At 39.7% G+C, this 16,141-nt stretch overlaps 1 protein-coding gene across 3 annotated transcripts in view; it reads right to left on the bottom strand.

Moving 5' to 3' along the window:
• Window positions 1-12,823, bottom strand: part of acss2 (acyl-CoA synthetase short chain family member 2) — a 37,559-nt gene extending 24,736 nt beyond the window's left edge. For 2 of the 3 annotated variants that reach the window (XM_033628779.2, XM_033628780.2), the window contains exons 1-2: window positions 11,945-12,208; window positions 8,097-8,292 (exon numbers count right to left, since the gene is read on the bottom strand). In XM_033628779.2, the coding sequence (XP_033484670.1) occupies window positions 8,097-8,292; window positions 11,945-12,071 (323 nt within the window). In that variant the 5' untranslated portion in view covers window positions 12,072-12,208. Of the gene's footprint in view, window positions 1-8,096; window positions 8,293-11,944 lie in introns of all 3 variants that reach the window. The other variant, XM_033628781.2, reaches the window with a different exon arrangement.
• Between the last annotated feature and the right edge of the window lie 3,318 nt (window positions 12,824-16,141).

Here is a 16,141-nt window from a genome sequence, read left to right as displayed (position 1 = left end):
ATCAATGTCTCTTTCCAGAAATCATGACCTGCTTACTGAAGATTCTCCCCAGACCTTGTTGTGAGCAGTTTCACGTAGGAACTATTTTCTTTCTACCGAACACCCAATGACCTTATCACTGTGCAGAAGGAAGCATGCATGTGCTCATGGACGAAAAGCTCGTGCTTGCGATTGTGCAATATGTAAACACTGATGGCGTCAAAAATGTGACGTTATTCTGCTTGTCTTTGTCATATCTGACAGTAAACTGAGTATTTTGGGGTTTTTGAACTGCTGGTCGCACAAAACACGCGAACTAGTTTGTACAAAGCACTTCATAAATAAATTTGTTGCTGCTTTATTTTGGGTTCTGGCGCCGACTCCTACACATGCTGCTGCAGCGTGTTTTACATGCTGAAAACAAACACTGCACTGAAGGTCATCGGACGTGTTTCTTTGCCTGGCTATCCTATCTGGAAATGCTGAGAGCGATAATAGCAAGTGCACAACTTTATAAGCGCACGCAAAGTACACACACCTATAAATACACAATGGTAAAACCCATTTTAAACACTGGGGGTTTAAATGTCAGGTACCAGTGAGGACAAACATCTTGTAGGAGGACAAAAAGACGATCAAAGAAAGTATAGAAGATAAAAGATGAATCTGTCAGATGATTAATTTCCCTTCAGCTCTAACAGTTTTTAGTGCTAAAACAGGAACAGTGAGTTCAACACAAACTACAACAGATAAGAAAGTTGACTGCATGCTCTTAATTTCATCTCAGAAGAACAAGTGACTAACTCTGCCACTGATACTGCTGATGGTATTACTGTCACTTGGGAGGGTTTTAGTTGCCAGTGAACATCCTCAGGGGGCTCATTCAACACAGTGTCCGCATTGTGTATTAGTCACAGTGGCTCTGTTGAACAAGATACGTTTTTTCTGTCTGTTTTTATTCAAAACGATATAAGTTGGACACTGAAGTCATGTGTTTGTTTATTCTTGCATATTTTGACTGGTAACCTGGTGAGATATGAATCTTTGTGGAAAACGTGTCTAACCGGTAGTTAAATGAGGTCAAACTGGATTTTATTTAGCATTCACTTAAATGAGGGACTCGTTCACCTCCCTTAGAATATATGAGTGAACGTTAACATGGCAAACAACACACTGAACAAAGAAACACTTGTTTTTGCTCCCATTTTGTTGTGCTGAAATAAAGATCTAACACGTTTTCTGTGCACACAAAGGGCTTATCTCTCTCAAATTCTGTTCACTAATTTGTTTCAATCTGCATTTGTTGACACTTTACAACCATAATCCATCCATCATCCAGGTGTAGCATATCAATATGCTGATTATGGCCTAGTCCACATGGACATGGGTATTTTAGAAAATGGGGTTTTCCCTTCAGTTCTAAAAAAGATTCCTGTCCACAAGCACTGTTAGACATAAAATCTCTCTGTGTACGAAACTCTCAAGAGCGTAACAAATATGATGGTGATGTAATCATATCCCTGAAGCAACGTTAAGAAGAAGAAAAGCGTTGGCCAATCGAAAGCCGGAAACTAACTGGAGCAGTGACCGCTGTGAGCTCATTCTGACGCCTCTGTTCATCAGTATAGTGGAAGAGTAACTGGATATTTTAGAGCCAGCACAACTTTGTCCACGTCTGCAACTGCACATTTGTAATGTCTTTACAAAGGAGATAACGGAGCACCCTGTCTACACGTCAACACTGAAAACACGAAAGGCAGAACGCATAGAAAAAGCTAAGTTTTCAAATATACCTGTGTACGCGTGGACAAGGTGTGAACAGCATGATTCTTACGCAGGTGTGTGTTGGGCTCTTGACAATGAGGCCACACTAAAATGTGCAGTTTGATCACACAACACTGATGCAAGTTTTGAGGGAAAACGTCTATGATGTTGTTTCCCTGAATTTGCCAATACATCCAACCAGCCTCACAACCACACAAGTCAACTAGAGTGACCATTTGCTGTCAGGTCAAAACCCTGGTGAGGACGAAGAGCATGCATATGAGCTTCCCTGAGATGGTTGTGTGATAGTTTATGCAGAAATTCTTCGTTTGTTGCATCAGCTCTTCAGGTGTCTGTCTCAGATGATCTTGCAGGTGAGAGGCTGGATGTGGAGATTCTGAGCTGCAGTGGTTTCACGTGTTCTGGGGTGTTGCGTAGGGCTGCAACGATTAGTCCACTAATCATTGACTGTGTTTACAAGGTCTTTAGTATCCCGGTTTTGAGGCTTATCCCAGCTTTGAGCATACCCGGGATATGATATTTACATGGAACACAGAGAAACCCGGTTATTCATATCCCTGTTTACATGATAAATACTAGTAACCCGTTTTCTGATCACTGCATCCTATCTGCGCAGGCGTGTGTAACATCTTTTACGTCTTTTGTTTACAACAGGCTGAGCGGGAAATGTGATATATTTATTCTATTTAGAAGTAAGACAAAAATGAGACCTCTGTGGCTTCTAGCGGGCTTAACGTTAGTAAATACTCACATCGCATTACAGCTATGGCTCATCCACTTCATCTTCAGCAATGGGAGGAGAGAGCGACAACAAATATTGCACTTCTGCCGTCTTAACACGTAGTTACGTTGAGTTCTTTCATCATTTTCAGGTAAAATTCAGTCTCTTCGTGGCTCCAAAAATGGGAAGCTCTCGTTGCCGCCATGTTGCTTGTATATCTGGTGCGCCACTCTGGCGCCTGCGCACACGGCGGGCAGCCGTCAGAGACCGGGATAAGGCACATACATGCTCCAGTATCCCGGCTTCTGTTGGAGTACTCCAGGTGGCAAAACCGGGTTTCTTGAAACCGGGAAAAGGGCATAACCCAGTTTCTGAATTCGGGATACGGTGCACAAACACAAAAAGGGGATACTTAAAAAACCCAATCAAAACCGGGATACTAAAGACCTTGTAAACACAGTCAATGACTAATCGACTATTAAAATAATCGTGACTATTTTAGTTGTCGACTAATCAGTTTGAGTCATTTTTAATAGAATAGAATAGTATAGAAAAGTACTATAAAAGTACCCCAAAATACTCTTATTGCAGCTTCTTACGTTCAAATATTGGCAGCTTTACACACTATCCCATGATGGTGAACTAAAACCCTTTGGTGTGAGTACGAAACAAGACATTAGATGACATAATTTTGGGGTTTGGGAGAGACAGACTGACATTTTTCAACATTTTAACACATTTTTCAATAAAATGATTAGTCGACTAATCAAAGAAATAATCGACAGATTAGTCGACAGATTAGTAGACAATGAAAATAATCGTTAGTTGCAGCCCTAGTGTTGAGGCTGGTTCCTAAATTCTCAAAAACAACATTTAAGATGGCTTATTGTAGTGAAATTAGCATTCAGTTCACGGGTACTCTCGCTCACCAGACCTTTCTCAAGAAAAAAAAGGTCTGGCTGGGCCGACTCTCACTTTAAGATTGGAGAAAAAAAACGCCCCAGCTGCTTGTATTTATTTCAACCAATCACAATTGTTCTTGGCGGTGCCACAGCAACAGTGCGCTTGCAAAAATATTGCCAGGGGGAAACAGGTTTTGGTGTAACACGCCCACAAAAATATCGCCTACAGGACGCGAACCATGGCAGAAAAATGGCTACATCCCCGCAAGATCAAACACCGCAAAAGTTAGTAAAGGACGTGTTGAAAACTGCAACCGGAGGTGGTAGGGCGGGACTTCAGCAGGTGGCTCGTTCCGCCCAATGAGAGGCTGATCTTTGCAGCGAACTTCCACCCACTCAGACTAGTTCATGGGCAACGGCTCTGGTGGACACCTCTGCAGACAGCATGCTAATAGCACACGCCCTCAAAACTTAGAGGACATCTGTGGCATCGTGTTGTGTGATCAAACTGCACATTTTGTGTCCTTTCACTGTGACCATGAGGCACACCTGAGTAGTAATGATGCTGTTTAATCAGCATCTTGATATGCAACACCTGTCAACAAAATTTAAAGGGAGATAAGCCTTTTGTGTCCGATCTCAGCTCTGGAAAAATCAAAGCCAAAAAAAGTGTTGCATTTCTATTTTTGTTCAAACTGATTAAACAGTCATAAATGTCTGTTTTTGACGACACAGTAATGAGAGTCAATGAAAGTCATTTTTAACCAAAAAAGCCAACATTCGCAGGTTCAAGCTACGTAAATGTACATATTTCCTGCTGTTCTTTGTCAAATATGATAATAAATCAAATGTTTTTGAAGCTGCACCTTTGATTGGACAACAAAAGCAATCTGAACATGTTAAATCAGGTTTTACTAGTTTACTTTTATGATAAACTGAATACCTGTGGGTTTTGGAATGTTGGTTTAAGCTCAGGGAAACTGATGAACATTTTTCAATTCCTATCTGACATTATGCAAACAAAATTTTAAAAAATAACTGTTAGTTGCAACCCCACTGACTCTGGACTCAACTTTTCTGGTACTTTTCAGAGATTTCCCTGCAGATAAAGGTCAGCGAGGGGACACACTTCCTGGTATTGCTGCCTCATTCAATCACACATTCCCATTTTCCCCATCCTCTCCCTGGATCACTCTGCTTTTAAAAAGCCCTGTGAGGTCCGACTACATTCCTCTGTGTGGCTTCACCATTTGCATCAGGACACATCAGAGGCCGGAGGCAAGAAACACAAAGACAAAGAGGAGAGCAGAAAGAGGCAGAAAGAAAAGAAGTGATGCTGCAGATAGAGAAGAGTGGCCTCTCAGGACAAACGAGGACAAGTGCAGCCGAGAGGGAGAGATGGAGCAGTGACATGAGAGAATATGAGCAGGTATGTGAAAGAAGTAAATAACAGGAGTGTGATGCTGCAGGTTTGTGGACAGAGAGCAAAATAAACTCCTTATATTACTGACTTTACTCTGCAGGGACGACCACTGATGATCTGTCCTCTGTAAGCTGCTTCATGTTGTCAATATAAAAAGGTGACTGTCACACCTCAATTAAAGCTCACTGGTTTTCTAAGTACACCGCCTGAACAACCAGTGTATAAGCTGCAAAAGTAGTGAGGGGAAAGTCTAAGAAGCCATGACTCTTTCAGTATCCTTTGATGCTCATAATTATGTACTTCTATTTAAGTAATAATCTGTATTTTCTATAAAGCGCTGTTCAAAGCAAAGTGCTTTACGTGTCAAAAATTAAAACAGACAAGACATGAAAACAACAGCTCTCAAGAGAACGGATAAAAACACTTTGGTATATAAAAACTAAGGAAATAAAAGACAGTTTAAATGAAATAAAAACTCAAGTAAAATCAGGAAAGGCTCTCCGATAAAAGTATATTTTAAGAAGGGATTTAAAAGAGATCGACTCAAAAAACGCCCTGGTGTGTGCAGTACTAGGAGGTCGAGGAGATATAGCTGGGACAGAGACCATAAAGAGTCGTACTGCTACTTTTACTTAAGTAAAAAATTATAGTTCTTCTAAAGCAGTGTGTCTGTTCGTCACTCATTTGCAGCATCTACCTCTGACAGTATAGACATGTGGAACAAACGGCTTCTTTTAACATTCTCAACTCTGACTTCATTGCAGGTGGTTCAGGTCTTTATCATTCTTGCTCAACTATCTTGCACATGAAGTCATAAAAATATGGGGCCCAAGACAACGTAACTGTCACTGCTGGTTTCAGACTGACACGGTTGTAATTTTCACAGCCAGCGCCCATGTTGTGTAAGTAGGGTTGCTAGTAAGTAAGTAGGGTAGGAAGTCAGGTGCATTGTTGGCATATTGCTATGTGAGGCAGCAGAAAATTATTGTGCCATTGATCAACCAAAACCTGGTGTAAAGTCAGAATGGCGCAGTTATTTTCCTGCTGTTTAAAAGCTGCATTATTCACAAAGTAAGATGCACCAGTTCACAACATGTGATTTTTATTCTGTAAAATGTGAACAGATCGGAGCTTCTGTCCGACTCCTCATGAAGAGAGACTCTGTGCACATCCACGCATGAGGAGCAGCATGAGTTCATTAAATATTTCGGAAGCTAAAAGTTCTATTTCCTGTGTCAAGTTCATGACTACAGCTTTTAGTTTTGCTGCTTGAATGTCCCCACATATTTGCTATGTCTGACTGCATTACTCTCAGCAGAAGATCACCTGCCACATGCCCCTTGCGCCTTACTTTGCGCCCACATTAGGCACCGTTTAACTACCACATGTGGAGCTGGCCACTTACTAAAATGCAGCTGTACACCAATTGTGAAGCATATTAAAACAAAGATTTTAAAAGTATAAGGTTTTAATCACTTTTGTTATCAATATTTAGGTGGAAAAAGAAGACGAGCAGAGTGTGAGAGAGAGACAAAGCTGGAGGAGGAGAAAGAGGAGAGGAACAACCGAAGGGGAAGTATGTGAGAAAGAGAGAAAGACAAAGGAGGGAGGATGAGTGCAGCTCCATTCATTCGATCTGATGGTATTCAATTGTGTTATTGTGTTCTCAAGCGGCGACCCCCTCACAAAGAGGACACACACACACACACACACACACACACCAGCCTGAGACAGAGAGGAGGCTTTAGATAAATCAGCGACCCCCTTTAAACACACTTTCTCTTGTATTGAGGAATGTAGGCACAAACCCAACACACTCACTCACACACAGAGAAAACACATTAGCAGCAGAGCTGCACGATTAATCGCTCAGCCTCGAGAGAGTGAAGATTTCTGCTGTTTTTTTTTTTGTCCTGAGGTGAAGTTAATTGAATATGTGGAATATTTGGACTGTTAGACAGATAAATCGTCAGCACCAGGACACTGTGACGGACATTTTTGACCCTTTTCTTGTGATTTATAGATCAAAAATTAATCAATACTAAAAAGTATTGTTAGATACAGACCTAATTAAGATCCATATGATCACAGTTATTCATTCATAATTAAAAGCAAAACTGTTCATTTGTCTTTAGTGCTGTAACTATTATTTGTAGTGTCAACTAATCTTTTTTCTTTTGTTCTTTGAACAATTAACTGTTTCAATCATTTAAAACATCTACAACAGTCAGAGAATGAATATTGCAGTTTCCAAGATCAGGTGAAACCTTGAAATTGATTCTTTAGTGCAACCTGAACTGTTAAATTCAACAATAATAAACAGAGAAAAAAGCAGCAAATATTTAAACTTGAGAAGATGGTATGTACATTCTTGCTTAATAAATAATCTAAAGGATCATCTAAACGCATAACTAATTATCTACCTGGTTGAATAAAGGAATAATAAAGAAGAAAAGTAAGTTGTCAATGAAAACTACCACTCACTTTCACACCTGCCCTGTTTGGTTCGGTTCAATCAAGCTCAAGTTCATTTGCCCCCTCAGTGCGGTTCGTTTGGGCAGGTGTGAACACAGCAATCACACTCAGGTGTGCACCAAAACAACCGGACCGAAACCTTCTTGAAGAGGTGGTCTCAGTCCGGTTACAAATGAACTCTGGTGCGGTTCATTTGTGGTGAGAAGGTGTTCTGACCTGGATGTGAAGCAACTGCAGTCACATGACACATTGTTTGGGTTAAACATGAGCATGTTACAGTCCTGGAGGATTATTAATGTGCACCTCCTCCTGTACTGCCTTAATATGCACATTCAGCACATCCAATGCATCAAAACATTGTTTTCTAGTTGGAGCCGCGCCTCGTTTTCAAACTGTATGGTTTGACTAAAATGAACAATGACAGCAATATAGTCCACGATGAGCAGCGCTAAAATCAACCTGCGTAGTTGTCCCTCCATTGTGACATTAGAAAGTGTCACATTTATCTTGCAAGTGTACTCTTCTTCAACGTTTGCTTTACTTCCTGGATTTTTCCCACATGGAAATTCTGACCAATCAAGAGCAGCTTTCTCACACAAGGCATTTGATCTGGTCCTCTTGTAAATGCTGCCGTGAGAACACGAACCAACTCTAGGCAGTTATACAACTTTGGAACAAAATTAGTTCCTGATTCAGACCAAAGGAGACGACTCTAGGTCTGAGAGCAGCCTTAGTGTTTGATCATAGGACTGGAGGTAATTTTGATGGGACTCTGCAAACACTTCACACACACACGCACACACAGACTAACCAGTAGAAGGCCACTTTGTCGCCGAGCTTCCTCTCATGGACGTTGCGGTCTAGGATGTTATAGCAAATGTTGGTGGAAGCTCCTTCCATACACTTGACGAATATGTCTCCTTTGGTCACATCGAAGTTGTAGTCGAGGAACTGACCCGTGTGTTTGGTCTTCCAGAAGAAATCTTTGGCGATGTCGCCCCAGAACTCTGCAGGACGGGAAGAGACGGGATTAGAGAGACAGACACAAAATAATGCATGACTGCAAGATGCATTTGGTGAAATGTGCAATCACAATGTGACGGCAACTAACAATTTCTAATTTCTTATTGAAATAAAACTTTTGGTTTGTGGCTAGTCGGGGCTGCAACTAACAATATCGCTATTTTTGTAATGATTATTTTCTCATTTAACCGATTAATCTTTTGGTCTATAATATGCAGGAACTTACAGAACATTTTTCATCACAGTTTCCAAAAAGTCTTGTCTTGGTAGGTGTTTAATGAAAAAAGGGAAAGACAGCAAATCTCAATGTTGGAGAAGATGCAGCCAGAAAAGAGTCTTACATTTATGCCTCAGAAATATATTTAAAGATTAACTGAAAATCAAAATTGTTGCCCAACAATTTCCTGTCAGTCGACTAATTTTGCAGCTCTACACACACACACAAATATACTATCTATCTTTTTGCTGTAACTCTTCCTTCCCATAAGAGTTCCTTTTGTGAGACCTTTATCCGGGTCAGCATTTCCTCCAACCCGACATCACTATCTCATCATGACACAGCTCTAGTGAATGGCCTGAGGACAAATTCCATCTGCAGGAGAAACTTGTTTGATTGCCTCTGAGGCACTTTATGTAGCCTCCACACTTGACAAGGAAATGACACGAGCAGCTGTCTTATTAACAAAAGCTGCACGGATAAAGAATCTTCCTGCTCCTGCCTGGTAAGTTTAGTAGAGACAGGTCCCACCCAAAGGCCACGCGACTTCCTTATAACCAGAAATCCCCAAATAACCTTCATTACAGGCTGTCTGCAGGTGACAGTGAGTCAAATGTCACACTTTATAACATCAACCACTGTATGACAGAAACTTTAATTGAGAAACCATGATGGTAGGTCACAGGGCTGCAACTAACAGTTATTGTTAAGTCCATAAAATGTCAGAAAAGTCAGTGAAAAGCAGTCAGTATAGTTTCCCAGAGCCTGCAGTGACGTCTGCTAATGTCATTTTTTGTCTGATCAACATCCAAAATCCGAAAATTATCACTTTACTGTGATTTAAGACAAAGAAAATCAAATAATCTTCATCTATGAAAAGCTACATTTTAGCTTTAAAAACGACAAAAATGATGATAATGATAATTTAGGGCTGCAAATAAATTATTTTCACATTCAACAATGTGATGATTATTTTCACAGTTAATCAATGAATATTTTTGTCTATTGAATATGAGAAAACAGTGAAAATAGTCCTGTTTAACTCTTCAGCTTGAGGAGACTGATTCAAGTTGCTGTTTTTATCACATGGACAGCTAAAAACCCAAAAATATTCAGTTTACTATCGTAACTGTTAGTTATTATTTTCTTTTCTAGTTCATAGATGGAACAATCAACACCTAATTTTATGTCAATCGATTAATTGTTTAGCTGGGGCTGATATGAGTTGATTAGTCAATTGACAGTTAACAGAAAACATTTACTGTTTCGTGTTTTCAAATTGTAGAGATTTGCGTTTTTTCCTTTTATAGAACTGGAAATTTAATATCTTCTGGTTTTGATCTGTTGGCCAGGCAAAGAAGTTCAACACACATCAACCTGGCTGTTGGAAAATTCTGATGGGCATTTTTTTTTTTACTGTTTCCATTGTTTATAGTTTAGTTTTTCCACTGGAATTCTCCTTATCGGTAGAAGTTTGTCTAATAGCGTAGAAGAGGCACTTTTCAAAGAATATAGTGCTGCATGTATTGTCAAGTGTTGAGCACAGAAAAGGTAGACAGACAAATCTCTGACTCTTTTGCAGCAAAATAAAACCCATCAACTTATCGTGAGAGAAGAAAAAAAAATTCCAGAACAATGTTTGCCAAGTAAATAAGGAAGTCAACCTTGAGATTATACATAGTATTTAAGGCGAAGCACTTTGCCGACACCCTTCAATAATAAACTGACAATGCGGATGCGATACACAGACCTGAGTTACCGGTATAATTAACTTTTAACGATGCTGAATCAACAAGTGTGAAGGGTTTATGTTGTGTTTACGTTAGTGTCGGCAGCTCTGAAGTATTCTGTTTGCACTGTTGCTTTTTGAATCACCGCTGTGTTATGGAGTCAGATGCTGCCTTTAAACTGCATATGACAGGTGCACTCCTCAGTGAAGCCCTTTATACTCGGTTAATTTAGAAAGTGGTGGAGGAAGCACTCAGATCTTTCACATAAGTAAACAGAGCAGTATCACAGTGTAGAAATACTTTGTTACTCACAAGTACAAGTCCTGCATTCAAGGTATTACTTAGGTAAAGGAATGGGCATCAAAAAATACTTAAAAAACAGAAGTAAAAGTCCTTATTATGCAGAACGGCCCATTTCAGAATAATGTATCACACATTCTTGAGAATTGGGACAAAACTTTACTTTTGCAAGTTTGATTTTTACTTCAATTCTGTTGGAAAAAATAATTTCAAAAGATAAAGGGCTTGACTAACCTTGTGATGGGCCAAACTCCCTGTGATTTAAATTGTTCTTGAACAGCATACATAATGGATATCAGAGGTCAGATCTAACAGCGTTGAGGTCTCACAGTTATGTATTTATTAATTTCACAGCAGTGGTAGTGAGGAGCCATTTTATTTATAAAACTTCTTTAGAGTTCCCATTATGCCAATCAAAATATTCATCTTTAAACCATTGTTCTTATTATGTTTTGATTTAGAAGGGCTATGGAGTTGACCTGATATGGTTGAGACACACCTGATACTGATATTCTTTAATGAACATATCAAAAAGCAGAGAGCTTACCAAGGCATATCTGCCTTTGTGAAAACCAAGAAGTGAGACAGGATTTGGCTGACCCCTTTTGTGCCTGATTAAATTACGTTTTTTTGTATAAAAATGACTGGTTTGACAAAAATCTGTGACACATCTTTACAGGTCCAACATTTTAAAGTGAATATATTTTAAACCAAGATGATCATAGCAGGACACTTTTACACCTCTGTTATCGTGTGCATAGTGTGTACTGTTGGTTTACAGACTGTGACAACATATGCTTTTACTGTCTGAAGCTGTGACTCTAGTCTGGGACGAGGCTAATTCCTGGCACAGGGCAAGTTTAATATCTGAAGAGACAAAAGCATATCAAAATATTGTATAAAACTTTTTTTTCCATACATTTCAATCTTTCAAAAGTAATATTTCACCCAAGAAACTAAATGAGAATATTGATAATTTGTCATTTCAAGCTTTTTGGAGGGGTGGGACATGATTTGGCCCAAATTTTAAGAATGGGTGGTTTATTATATTATTGTATTGTGATTATTAATGCATTAATGTGTTCATCACTTTGATGTTGAAGCTGATAAAGGTGGAGCTTATTTAAACTACTTAATATACTTCTTGTTTGTCTTACTTGGCTTATAATAATACAACACATTGTATTAGTTAGTTTATATTTTATATTATTAATCCATTTTTACAATATAACTGGAAACTAAAGCTACTGAATAAATGTAGTAGAGTATGAATATATAGTAGCATAACACGGAAGTACTCAAGTAAAACACAAGTACTATATTTATACTTAAGTAAATATACTTAGTCACTTCGCAAAACTGGATTTAGATACTATAAGGTGGACGTACCCTCAGGACTCTCTATGGATTTCAGGTAGAGCTCTTTGTATTTCTCAAAGCTGGGGATGTGAGCCTCCTTCTTCAAGTCCTCAGACCCGTGGAAGACGTCTTCCTTCGGCGCTTTGTCGGGAATCATCTCCAAAATGTTTCTTTGACTCTTTTCCAACTTGGTAGTCAACAATCGTTGTGGGAGATCACTCTACTTAACGTTACGGCCTAACGCTATCGCCGTTAAATATCAATCGATATATCCACTGCACGGCCAGAAGATAATCGATATCAGCTCTGCAGGACGAGAGAAGAGGCTGCACAGATCCCTCCTTCAGCTGCAGAACCAAGCTGCACGATGAAGCAATGCTGCTGCTGCAGAGCTAGCTCGATGCTAGCTAGCAGCTAAGTTCATTTAGACTTCCTTGTTTTTTTCCCAGGATGTTTTGTGTTGTTGTTGTTGCTGCTGTGCTGTTGAAACGTCGCATGCAAACACTGCGTTTGGAGCTTGTACGTGCAGCTGCAGTTGCAAAGTAAAGTGTAAGTCCGTTTCGGTGCAGCTCCGGGTGAATCTGTCCGCTCCTGGTAGTGTAAAGTCCTGCACACACGGACACGGGTAAGTGGGTGTCCTGCTAAGCTAACAGGCAAGCTAGCTCACTCCAGCAGAAGAGGGAAACGAGCGTGCGCGCCGAGACGAGGCCCTCCTGTTTTAGCTGTACAGATTTAATATGTGTATAATAATTAAATTAAAAGCTTTCTTTCAGTCAACAGAGAGAGTTTCGTGCCGTCGGGGAGGCTGGAGGTGAACTGTTTTGTCCCAGCGGTGACATTCGCCTGCGCCTGCTCCTGCTCCTTCTTCTTCTTCTTCTTCTTCTTCTTTTCTTTTGACAAACTGAACTCTGTTTGGCCCTGACCAGCAGCCAATCAGAGCGCACGGTGTCTTCGCGTACTCCTTGAAAACTCCGAATTCACACAATTAAGACGGTATTCACCACCGATCGTTGCGTTCAAGTGTTTATATTTGAATCGAATGCTCAATGATAAAAAAGTACGTGAGATTTTGTTATGGTGAAAGATTTTTGTTCGTTCGTTTGTTTATTATTATTATCATTATTAGAGTCCGGGCAGCTAAACTGCCAGGACACTATTGTAATCCTAGTTCTTCTTCTTCTTTTTTTTCTTCTTCTTCTTCTTTCTTCTTCCGAGGAAATCATACTTCCCATGGGTGAAAACTCACCAAACTTTGCACAAAGGTCCAGTCTCATGCCAGATATCCTCAGCTGTAAACTCAAGCCAATAGTCCTGATGGTGGCGCTACAGCAAGCGTCTAAAGTTCAAAACTTTGAAAATTCATAACAAATCAACCATACGTGCTACAACTTCACAGCTTTCATCAAACTGTAGCCCCAATACTGAAGAAACTTTTGTCCGCTTAAACCTATTAAAGATTATGAAGTTCATCACTCTGGTTTTTTTTTTCAAAAACTGTAAAACTTCTTAAACCTATCTCCTCCCACAATTTTTGCTCAATTGACACCAAACTTGCTACAGAGCATCTTCAGACTGTCCTACAAAAACTACGTTTCTCAGATTTTTGATTTATCAAAAATTGAGCCTACAGTGCATCAAAATGTTTGACTGTAAACGGTACTGTAAACATATACATGCAAATTCTTGCTAAATAAATCTTCAATGTTCATGAAAAAAGACAAAATTCTAGGGTCATGGTAGATGATGTGTGGCACATTTCAGAATTTTATCTCAAAAACTGAATTTTTGACAGCATTTTGAATTTTGCTCTAATGTGAACAATTGGAGTCAATGTAAAAATGGCAATTTTAAACATCAGTTTTTCACTTATGGAGCAAATCAATCATTGTTAAAACAAATGACCAACATCTCCATGCTGTCTAGATGCAATATGTGTATTTTCAGATTTTTGTTTCGATAACTGAATTTTTTACAGCGGTTTGAAATCTGCTTTTCCATGCACTGACGGCTGCTAAACCTGCACGTCTGGCTTAGTCAATTTGCGAAGCTACGTATGAATTGTCACTGATTAATTAGCTCAGTGAGATAGAAATTGATCCTTAGTCTCAGAGGTTGTGAGTTCAAGCCTCAATGGATGCAAAAGGCAGATTGTGTTGCTAAATGTTTTCTAATTCTTCTGCTTGTTGCTCAGAATTGCCTAGAAATGCCCGGACCCGACCCATCGCTGCGCAGCAGCTATAATTATTATCATTATTATTATTACATTACATATAAGTGTACAGATACACGTAAATGTACTAGAAAAAAAGGTTAACAGAATGAATGAATGAATGTCCTGCATGTGTGTTATGTAGTGTTTTTTTAAGAGTAATATTTATCACTGTTTTACCTTTAATTTTTACTATACAGTTTGTTTTTGTTTTTATGAGCTCTTTTTTTTACTTATCTTTGCACTGAGGAGGTTGCATTCAGTTTCATTGTACATGTTTAATGACAATAAAGATATTCTATTCTATTCTCTATTCTATAAAAGAAACACTAATTAAACATGTACAGTACAGGCCAAAAGTTTGGACACACCTTCTCATTCAATGCGTTTTCTTTATTTTCGTGACTATTTACATTGTAGATTCTCACTGAAGGCATCAAAACTATGAATGAACACATGTGGAGTTATGTACTTAACAAAAAAAGGTGAAATAACTGAAAACATGTTTTATATTCTAGTTTCTTCAAAATAGCCACCCTTTGCTCTGATTACTGCTTTGCACACTCTTGGCATTCTCTCCATGAGCTTCAAGAGGTAGTCACCTGAAATGGTTTTCCAACAGTCTTGAAGGAGTTCCCAGAGGTGTTTAGCACTTGTTGGCCCCTTTGCCTTCACTCTGCAGTCCAGCTCACCCCAAACCATCTGGATTGGGTTCAGGTCCGGTGACTGTGGAGGCCAGGTCATCTGCCGCAGCACTCCATCACTCTCCTTCTTGGTCAAATAGCCCTTACACAGCCTGGAGGTGTGTTTGGGGTCATTGTCCTGTTGAAAAATAAATGATCGTCCAACTAAACGCAAACCGGATGGGATGGCATGTCGCTGCAGGATGCTGTGGTAGCCATGCTGGTTCAGTGTGCCTTCAATTTTGAATAAATCCCCAACAGTGTCACCAGCAAAACACCCCCACACCATCACACCTCCTCCTCCATGCTTCACAGTGGGAACCAGGCATGTGGAATCCATCCGTTCACCTTTTCTGTGTCTCACAAAGACACGGCGGTTGGAACCAAAGATCTCAAATTTGGACTCATCAGACCAAAGCACAGATTTCCACTGGTCTAATGTCCATTCCTTGTGTTTCTTGGCCCAAACAAATCTCTTCTGCTTGTTGCCTCTCCTTAGCAGTGGTTTCCTAGCAGCTATTTGACCATGAAGGCCTGATTCGCGCAGTCTCCTCTTAACAGTTGTTCTAGAGATGGGTCTGCTGCTAGAACTCTGTGTGGCATTCATCTGGTCTCTGATCTGAGCTGCTGTTAACTTGCGATTTCTGAGGCTGGTGACTCGGATGAACTTATCCTCAGAAGCAGAGGTGACTCTTGGTCTTCCTTTCCTGGGTCGGTCCTCATGTGTGCCAGTTTCGTTGTAGCGCTTGATGGTTTTTGCGACTCCACTTGGGAACACATTTAAAGTTTTTGCAATTTTCTGGACTGACTGACCTTCATTTCTTAAAGTAATGATGGCCACTCGTTTTCTTTAGTTAGCTGATTGGTTCTTGCCATAATATGAATTTTAACAGTTGTCCAATAGGGCTGTCGGCTGTGTATTAACCTGACTTCTGCACAACACAACTGATGGTCCCAACCCCATTGATAAAGCAAGAAATTCCACTAATTAACCCTGATAAGGCACACCTGTGAAGTGGAAACCATTTCAGGTGACTACCTCTTGAAGCTCATGGAGAGAATGCCAAGAGTGTGCAAAGCAGTAATCAGAGCAAAGGGTGGCTATTTTGAAGAAACTAGAATATAAAACATGTTTTCAGTTATTTGACCTTTTTTTGTTAAGTACATAACTCCACATGTGTTCATTCATAGTTTTGATGCCTTCAGTGAGAATCTACAATGTAAATAGTCATGAAAATAAAGAAAACGCATTGAATGAGAAGGTGTGTCCAAACTTTTGGCCTGTACTGTATGCTGAGTCATGTTTTAAAATTTCTATTATTATATATGATACAC

Source organism: Epinephelus lanceolatus, chromosome 8 (genome assembly GCF_041903045.1).
Source record: "Epinephelus lanceolatus isolate andai-2023 chromosome 8, ASM4190304v1, whole genome shotgun sequence".
NCBI lineage: Eukaryota > Metazoa > Chordata > Actinopteri > Perciformes > Serranidae > Epinephelus > Epinephelus lanceolatus.
The sequence above is the reverse complement of the archived record's forward strand: the minus strand, read 5'-3'. Positions and strand labels throughout refer to the sequence as shown.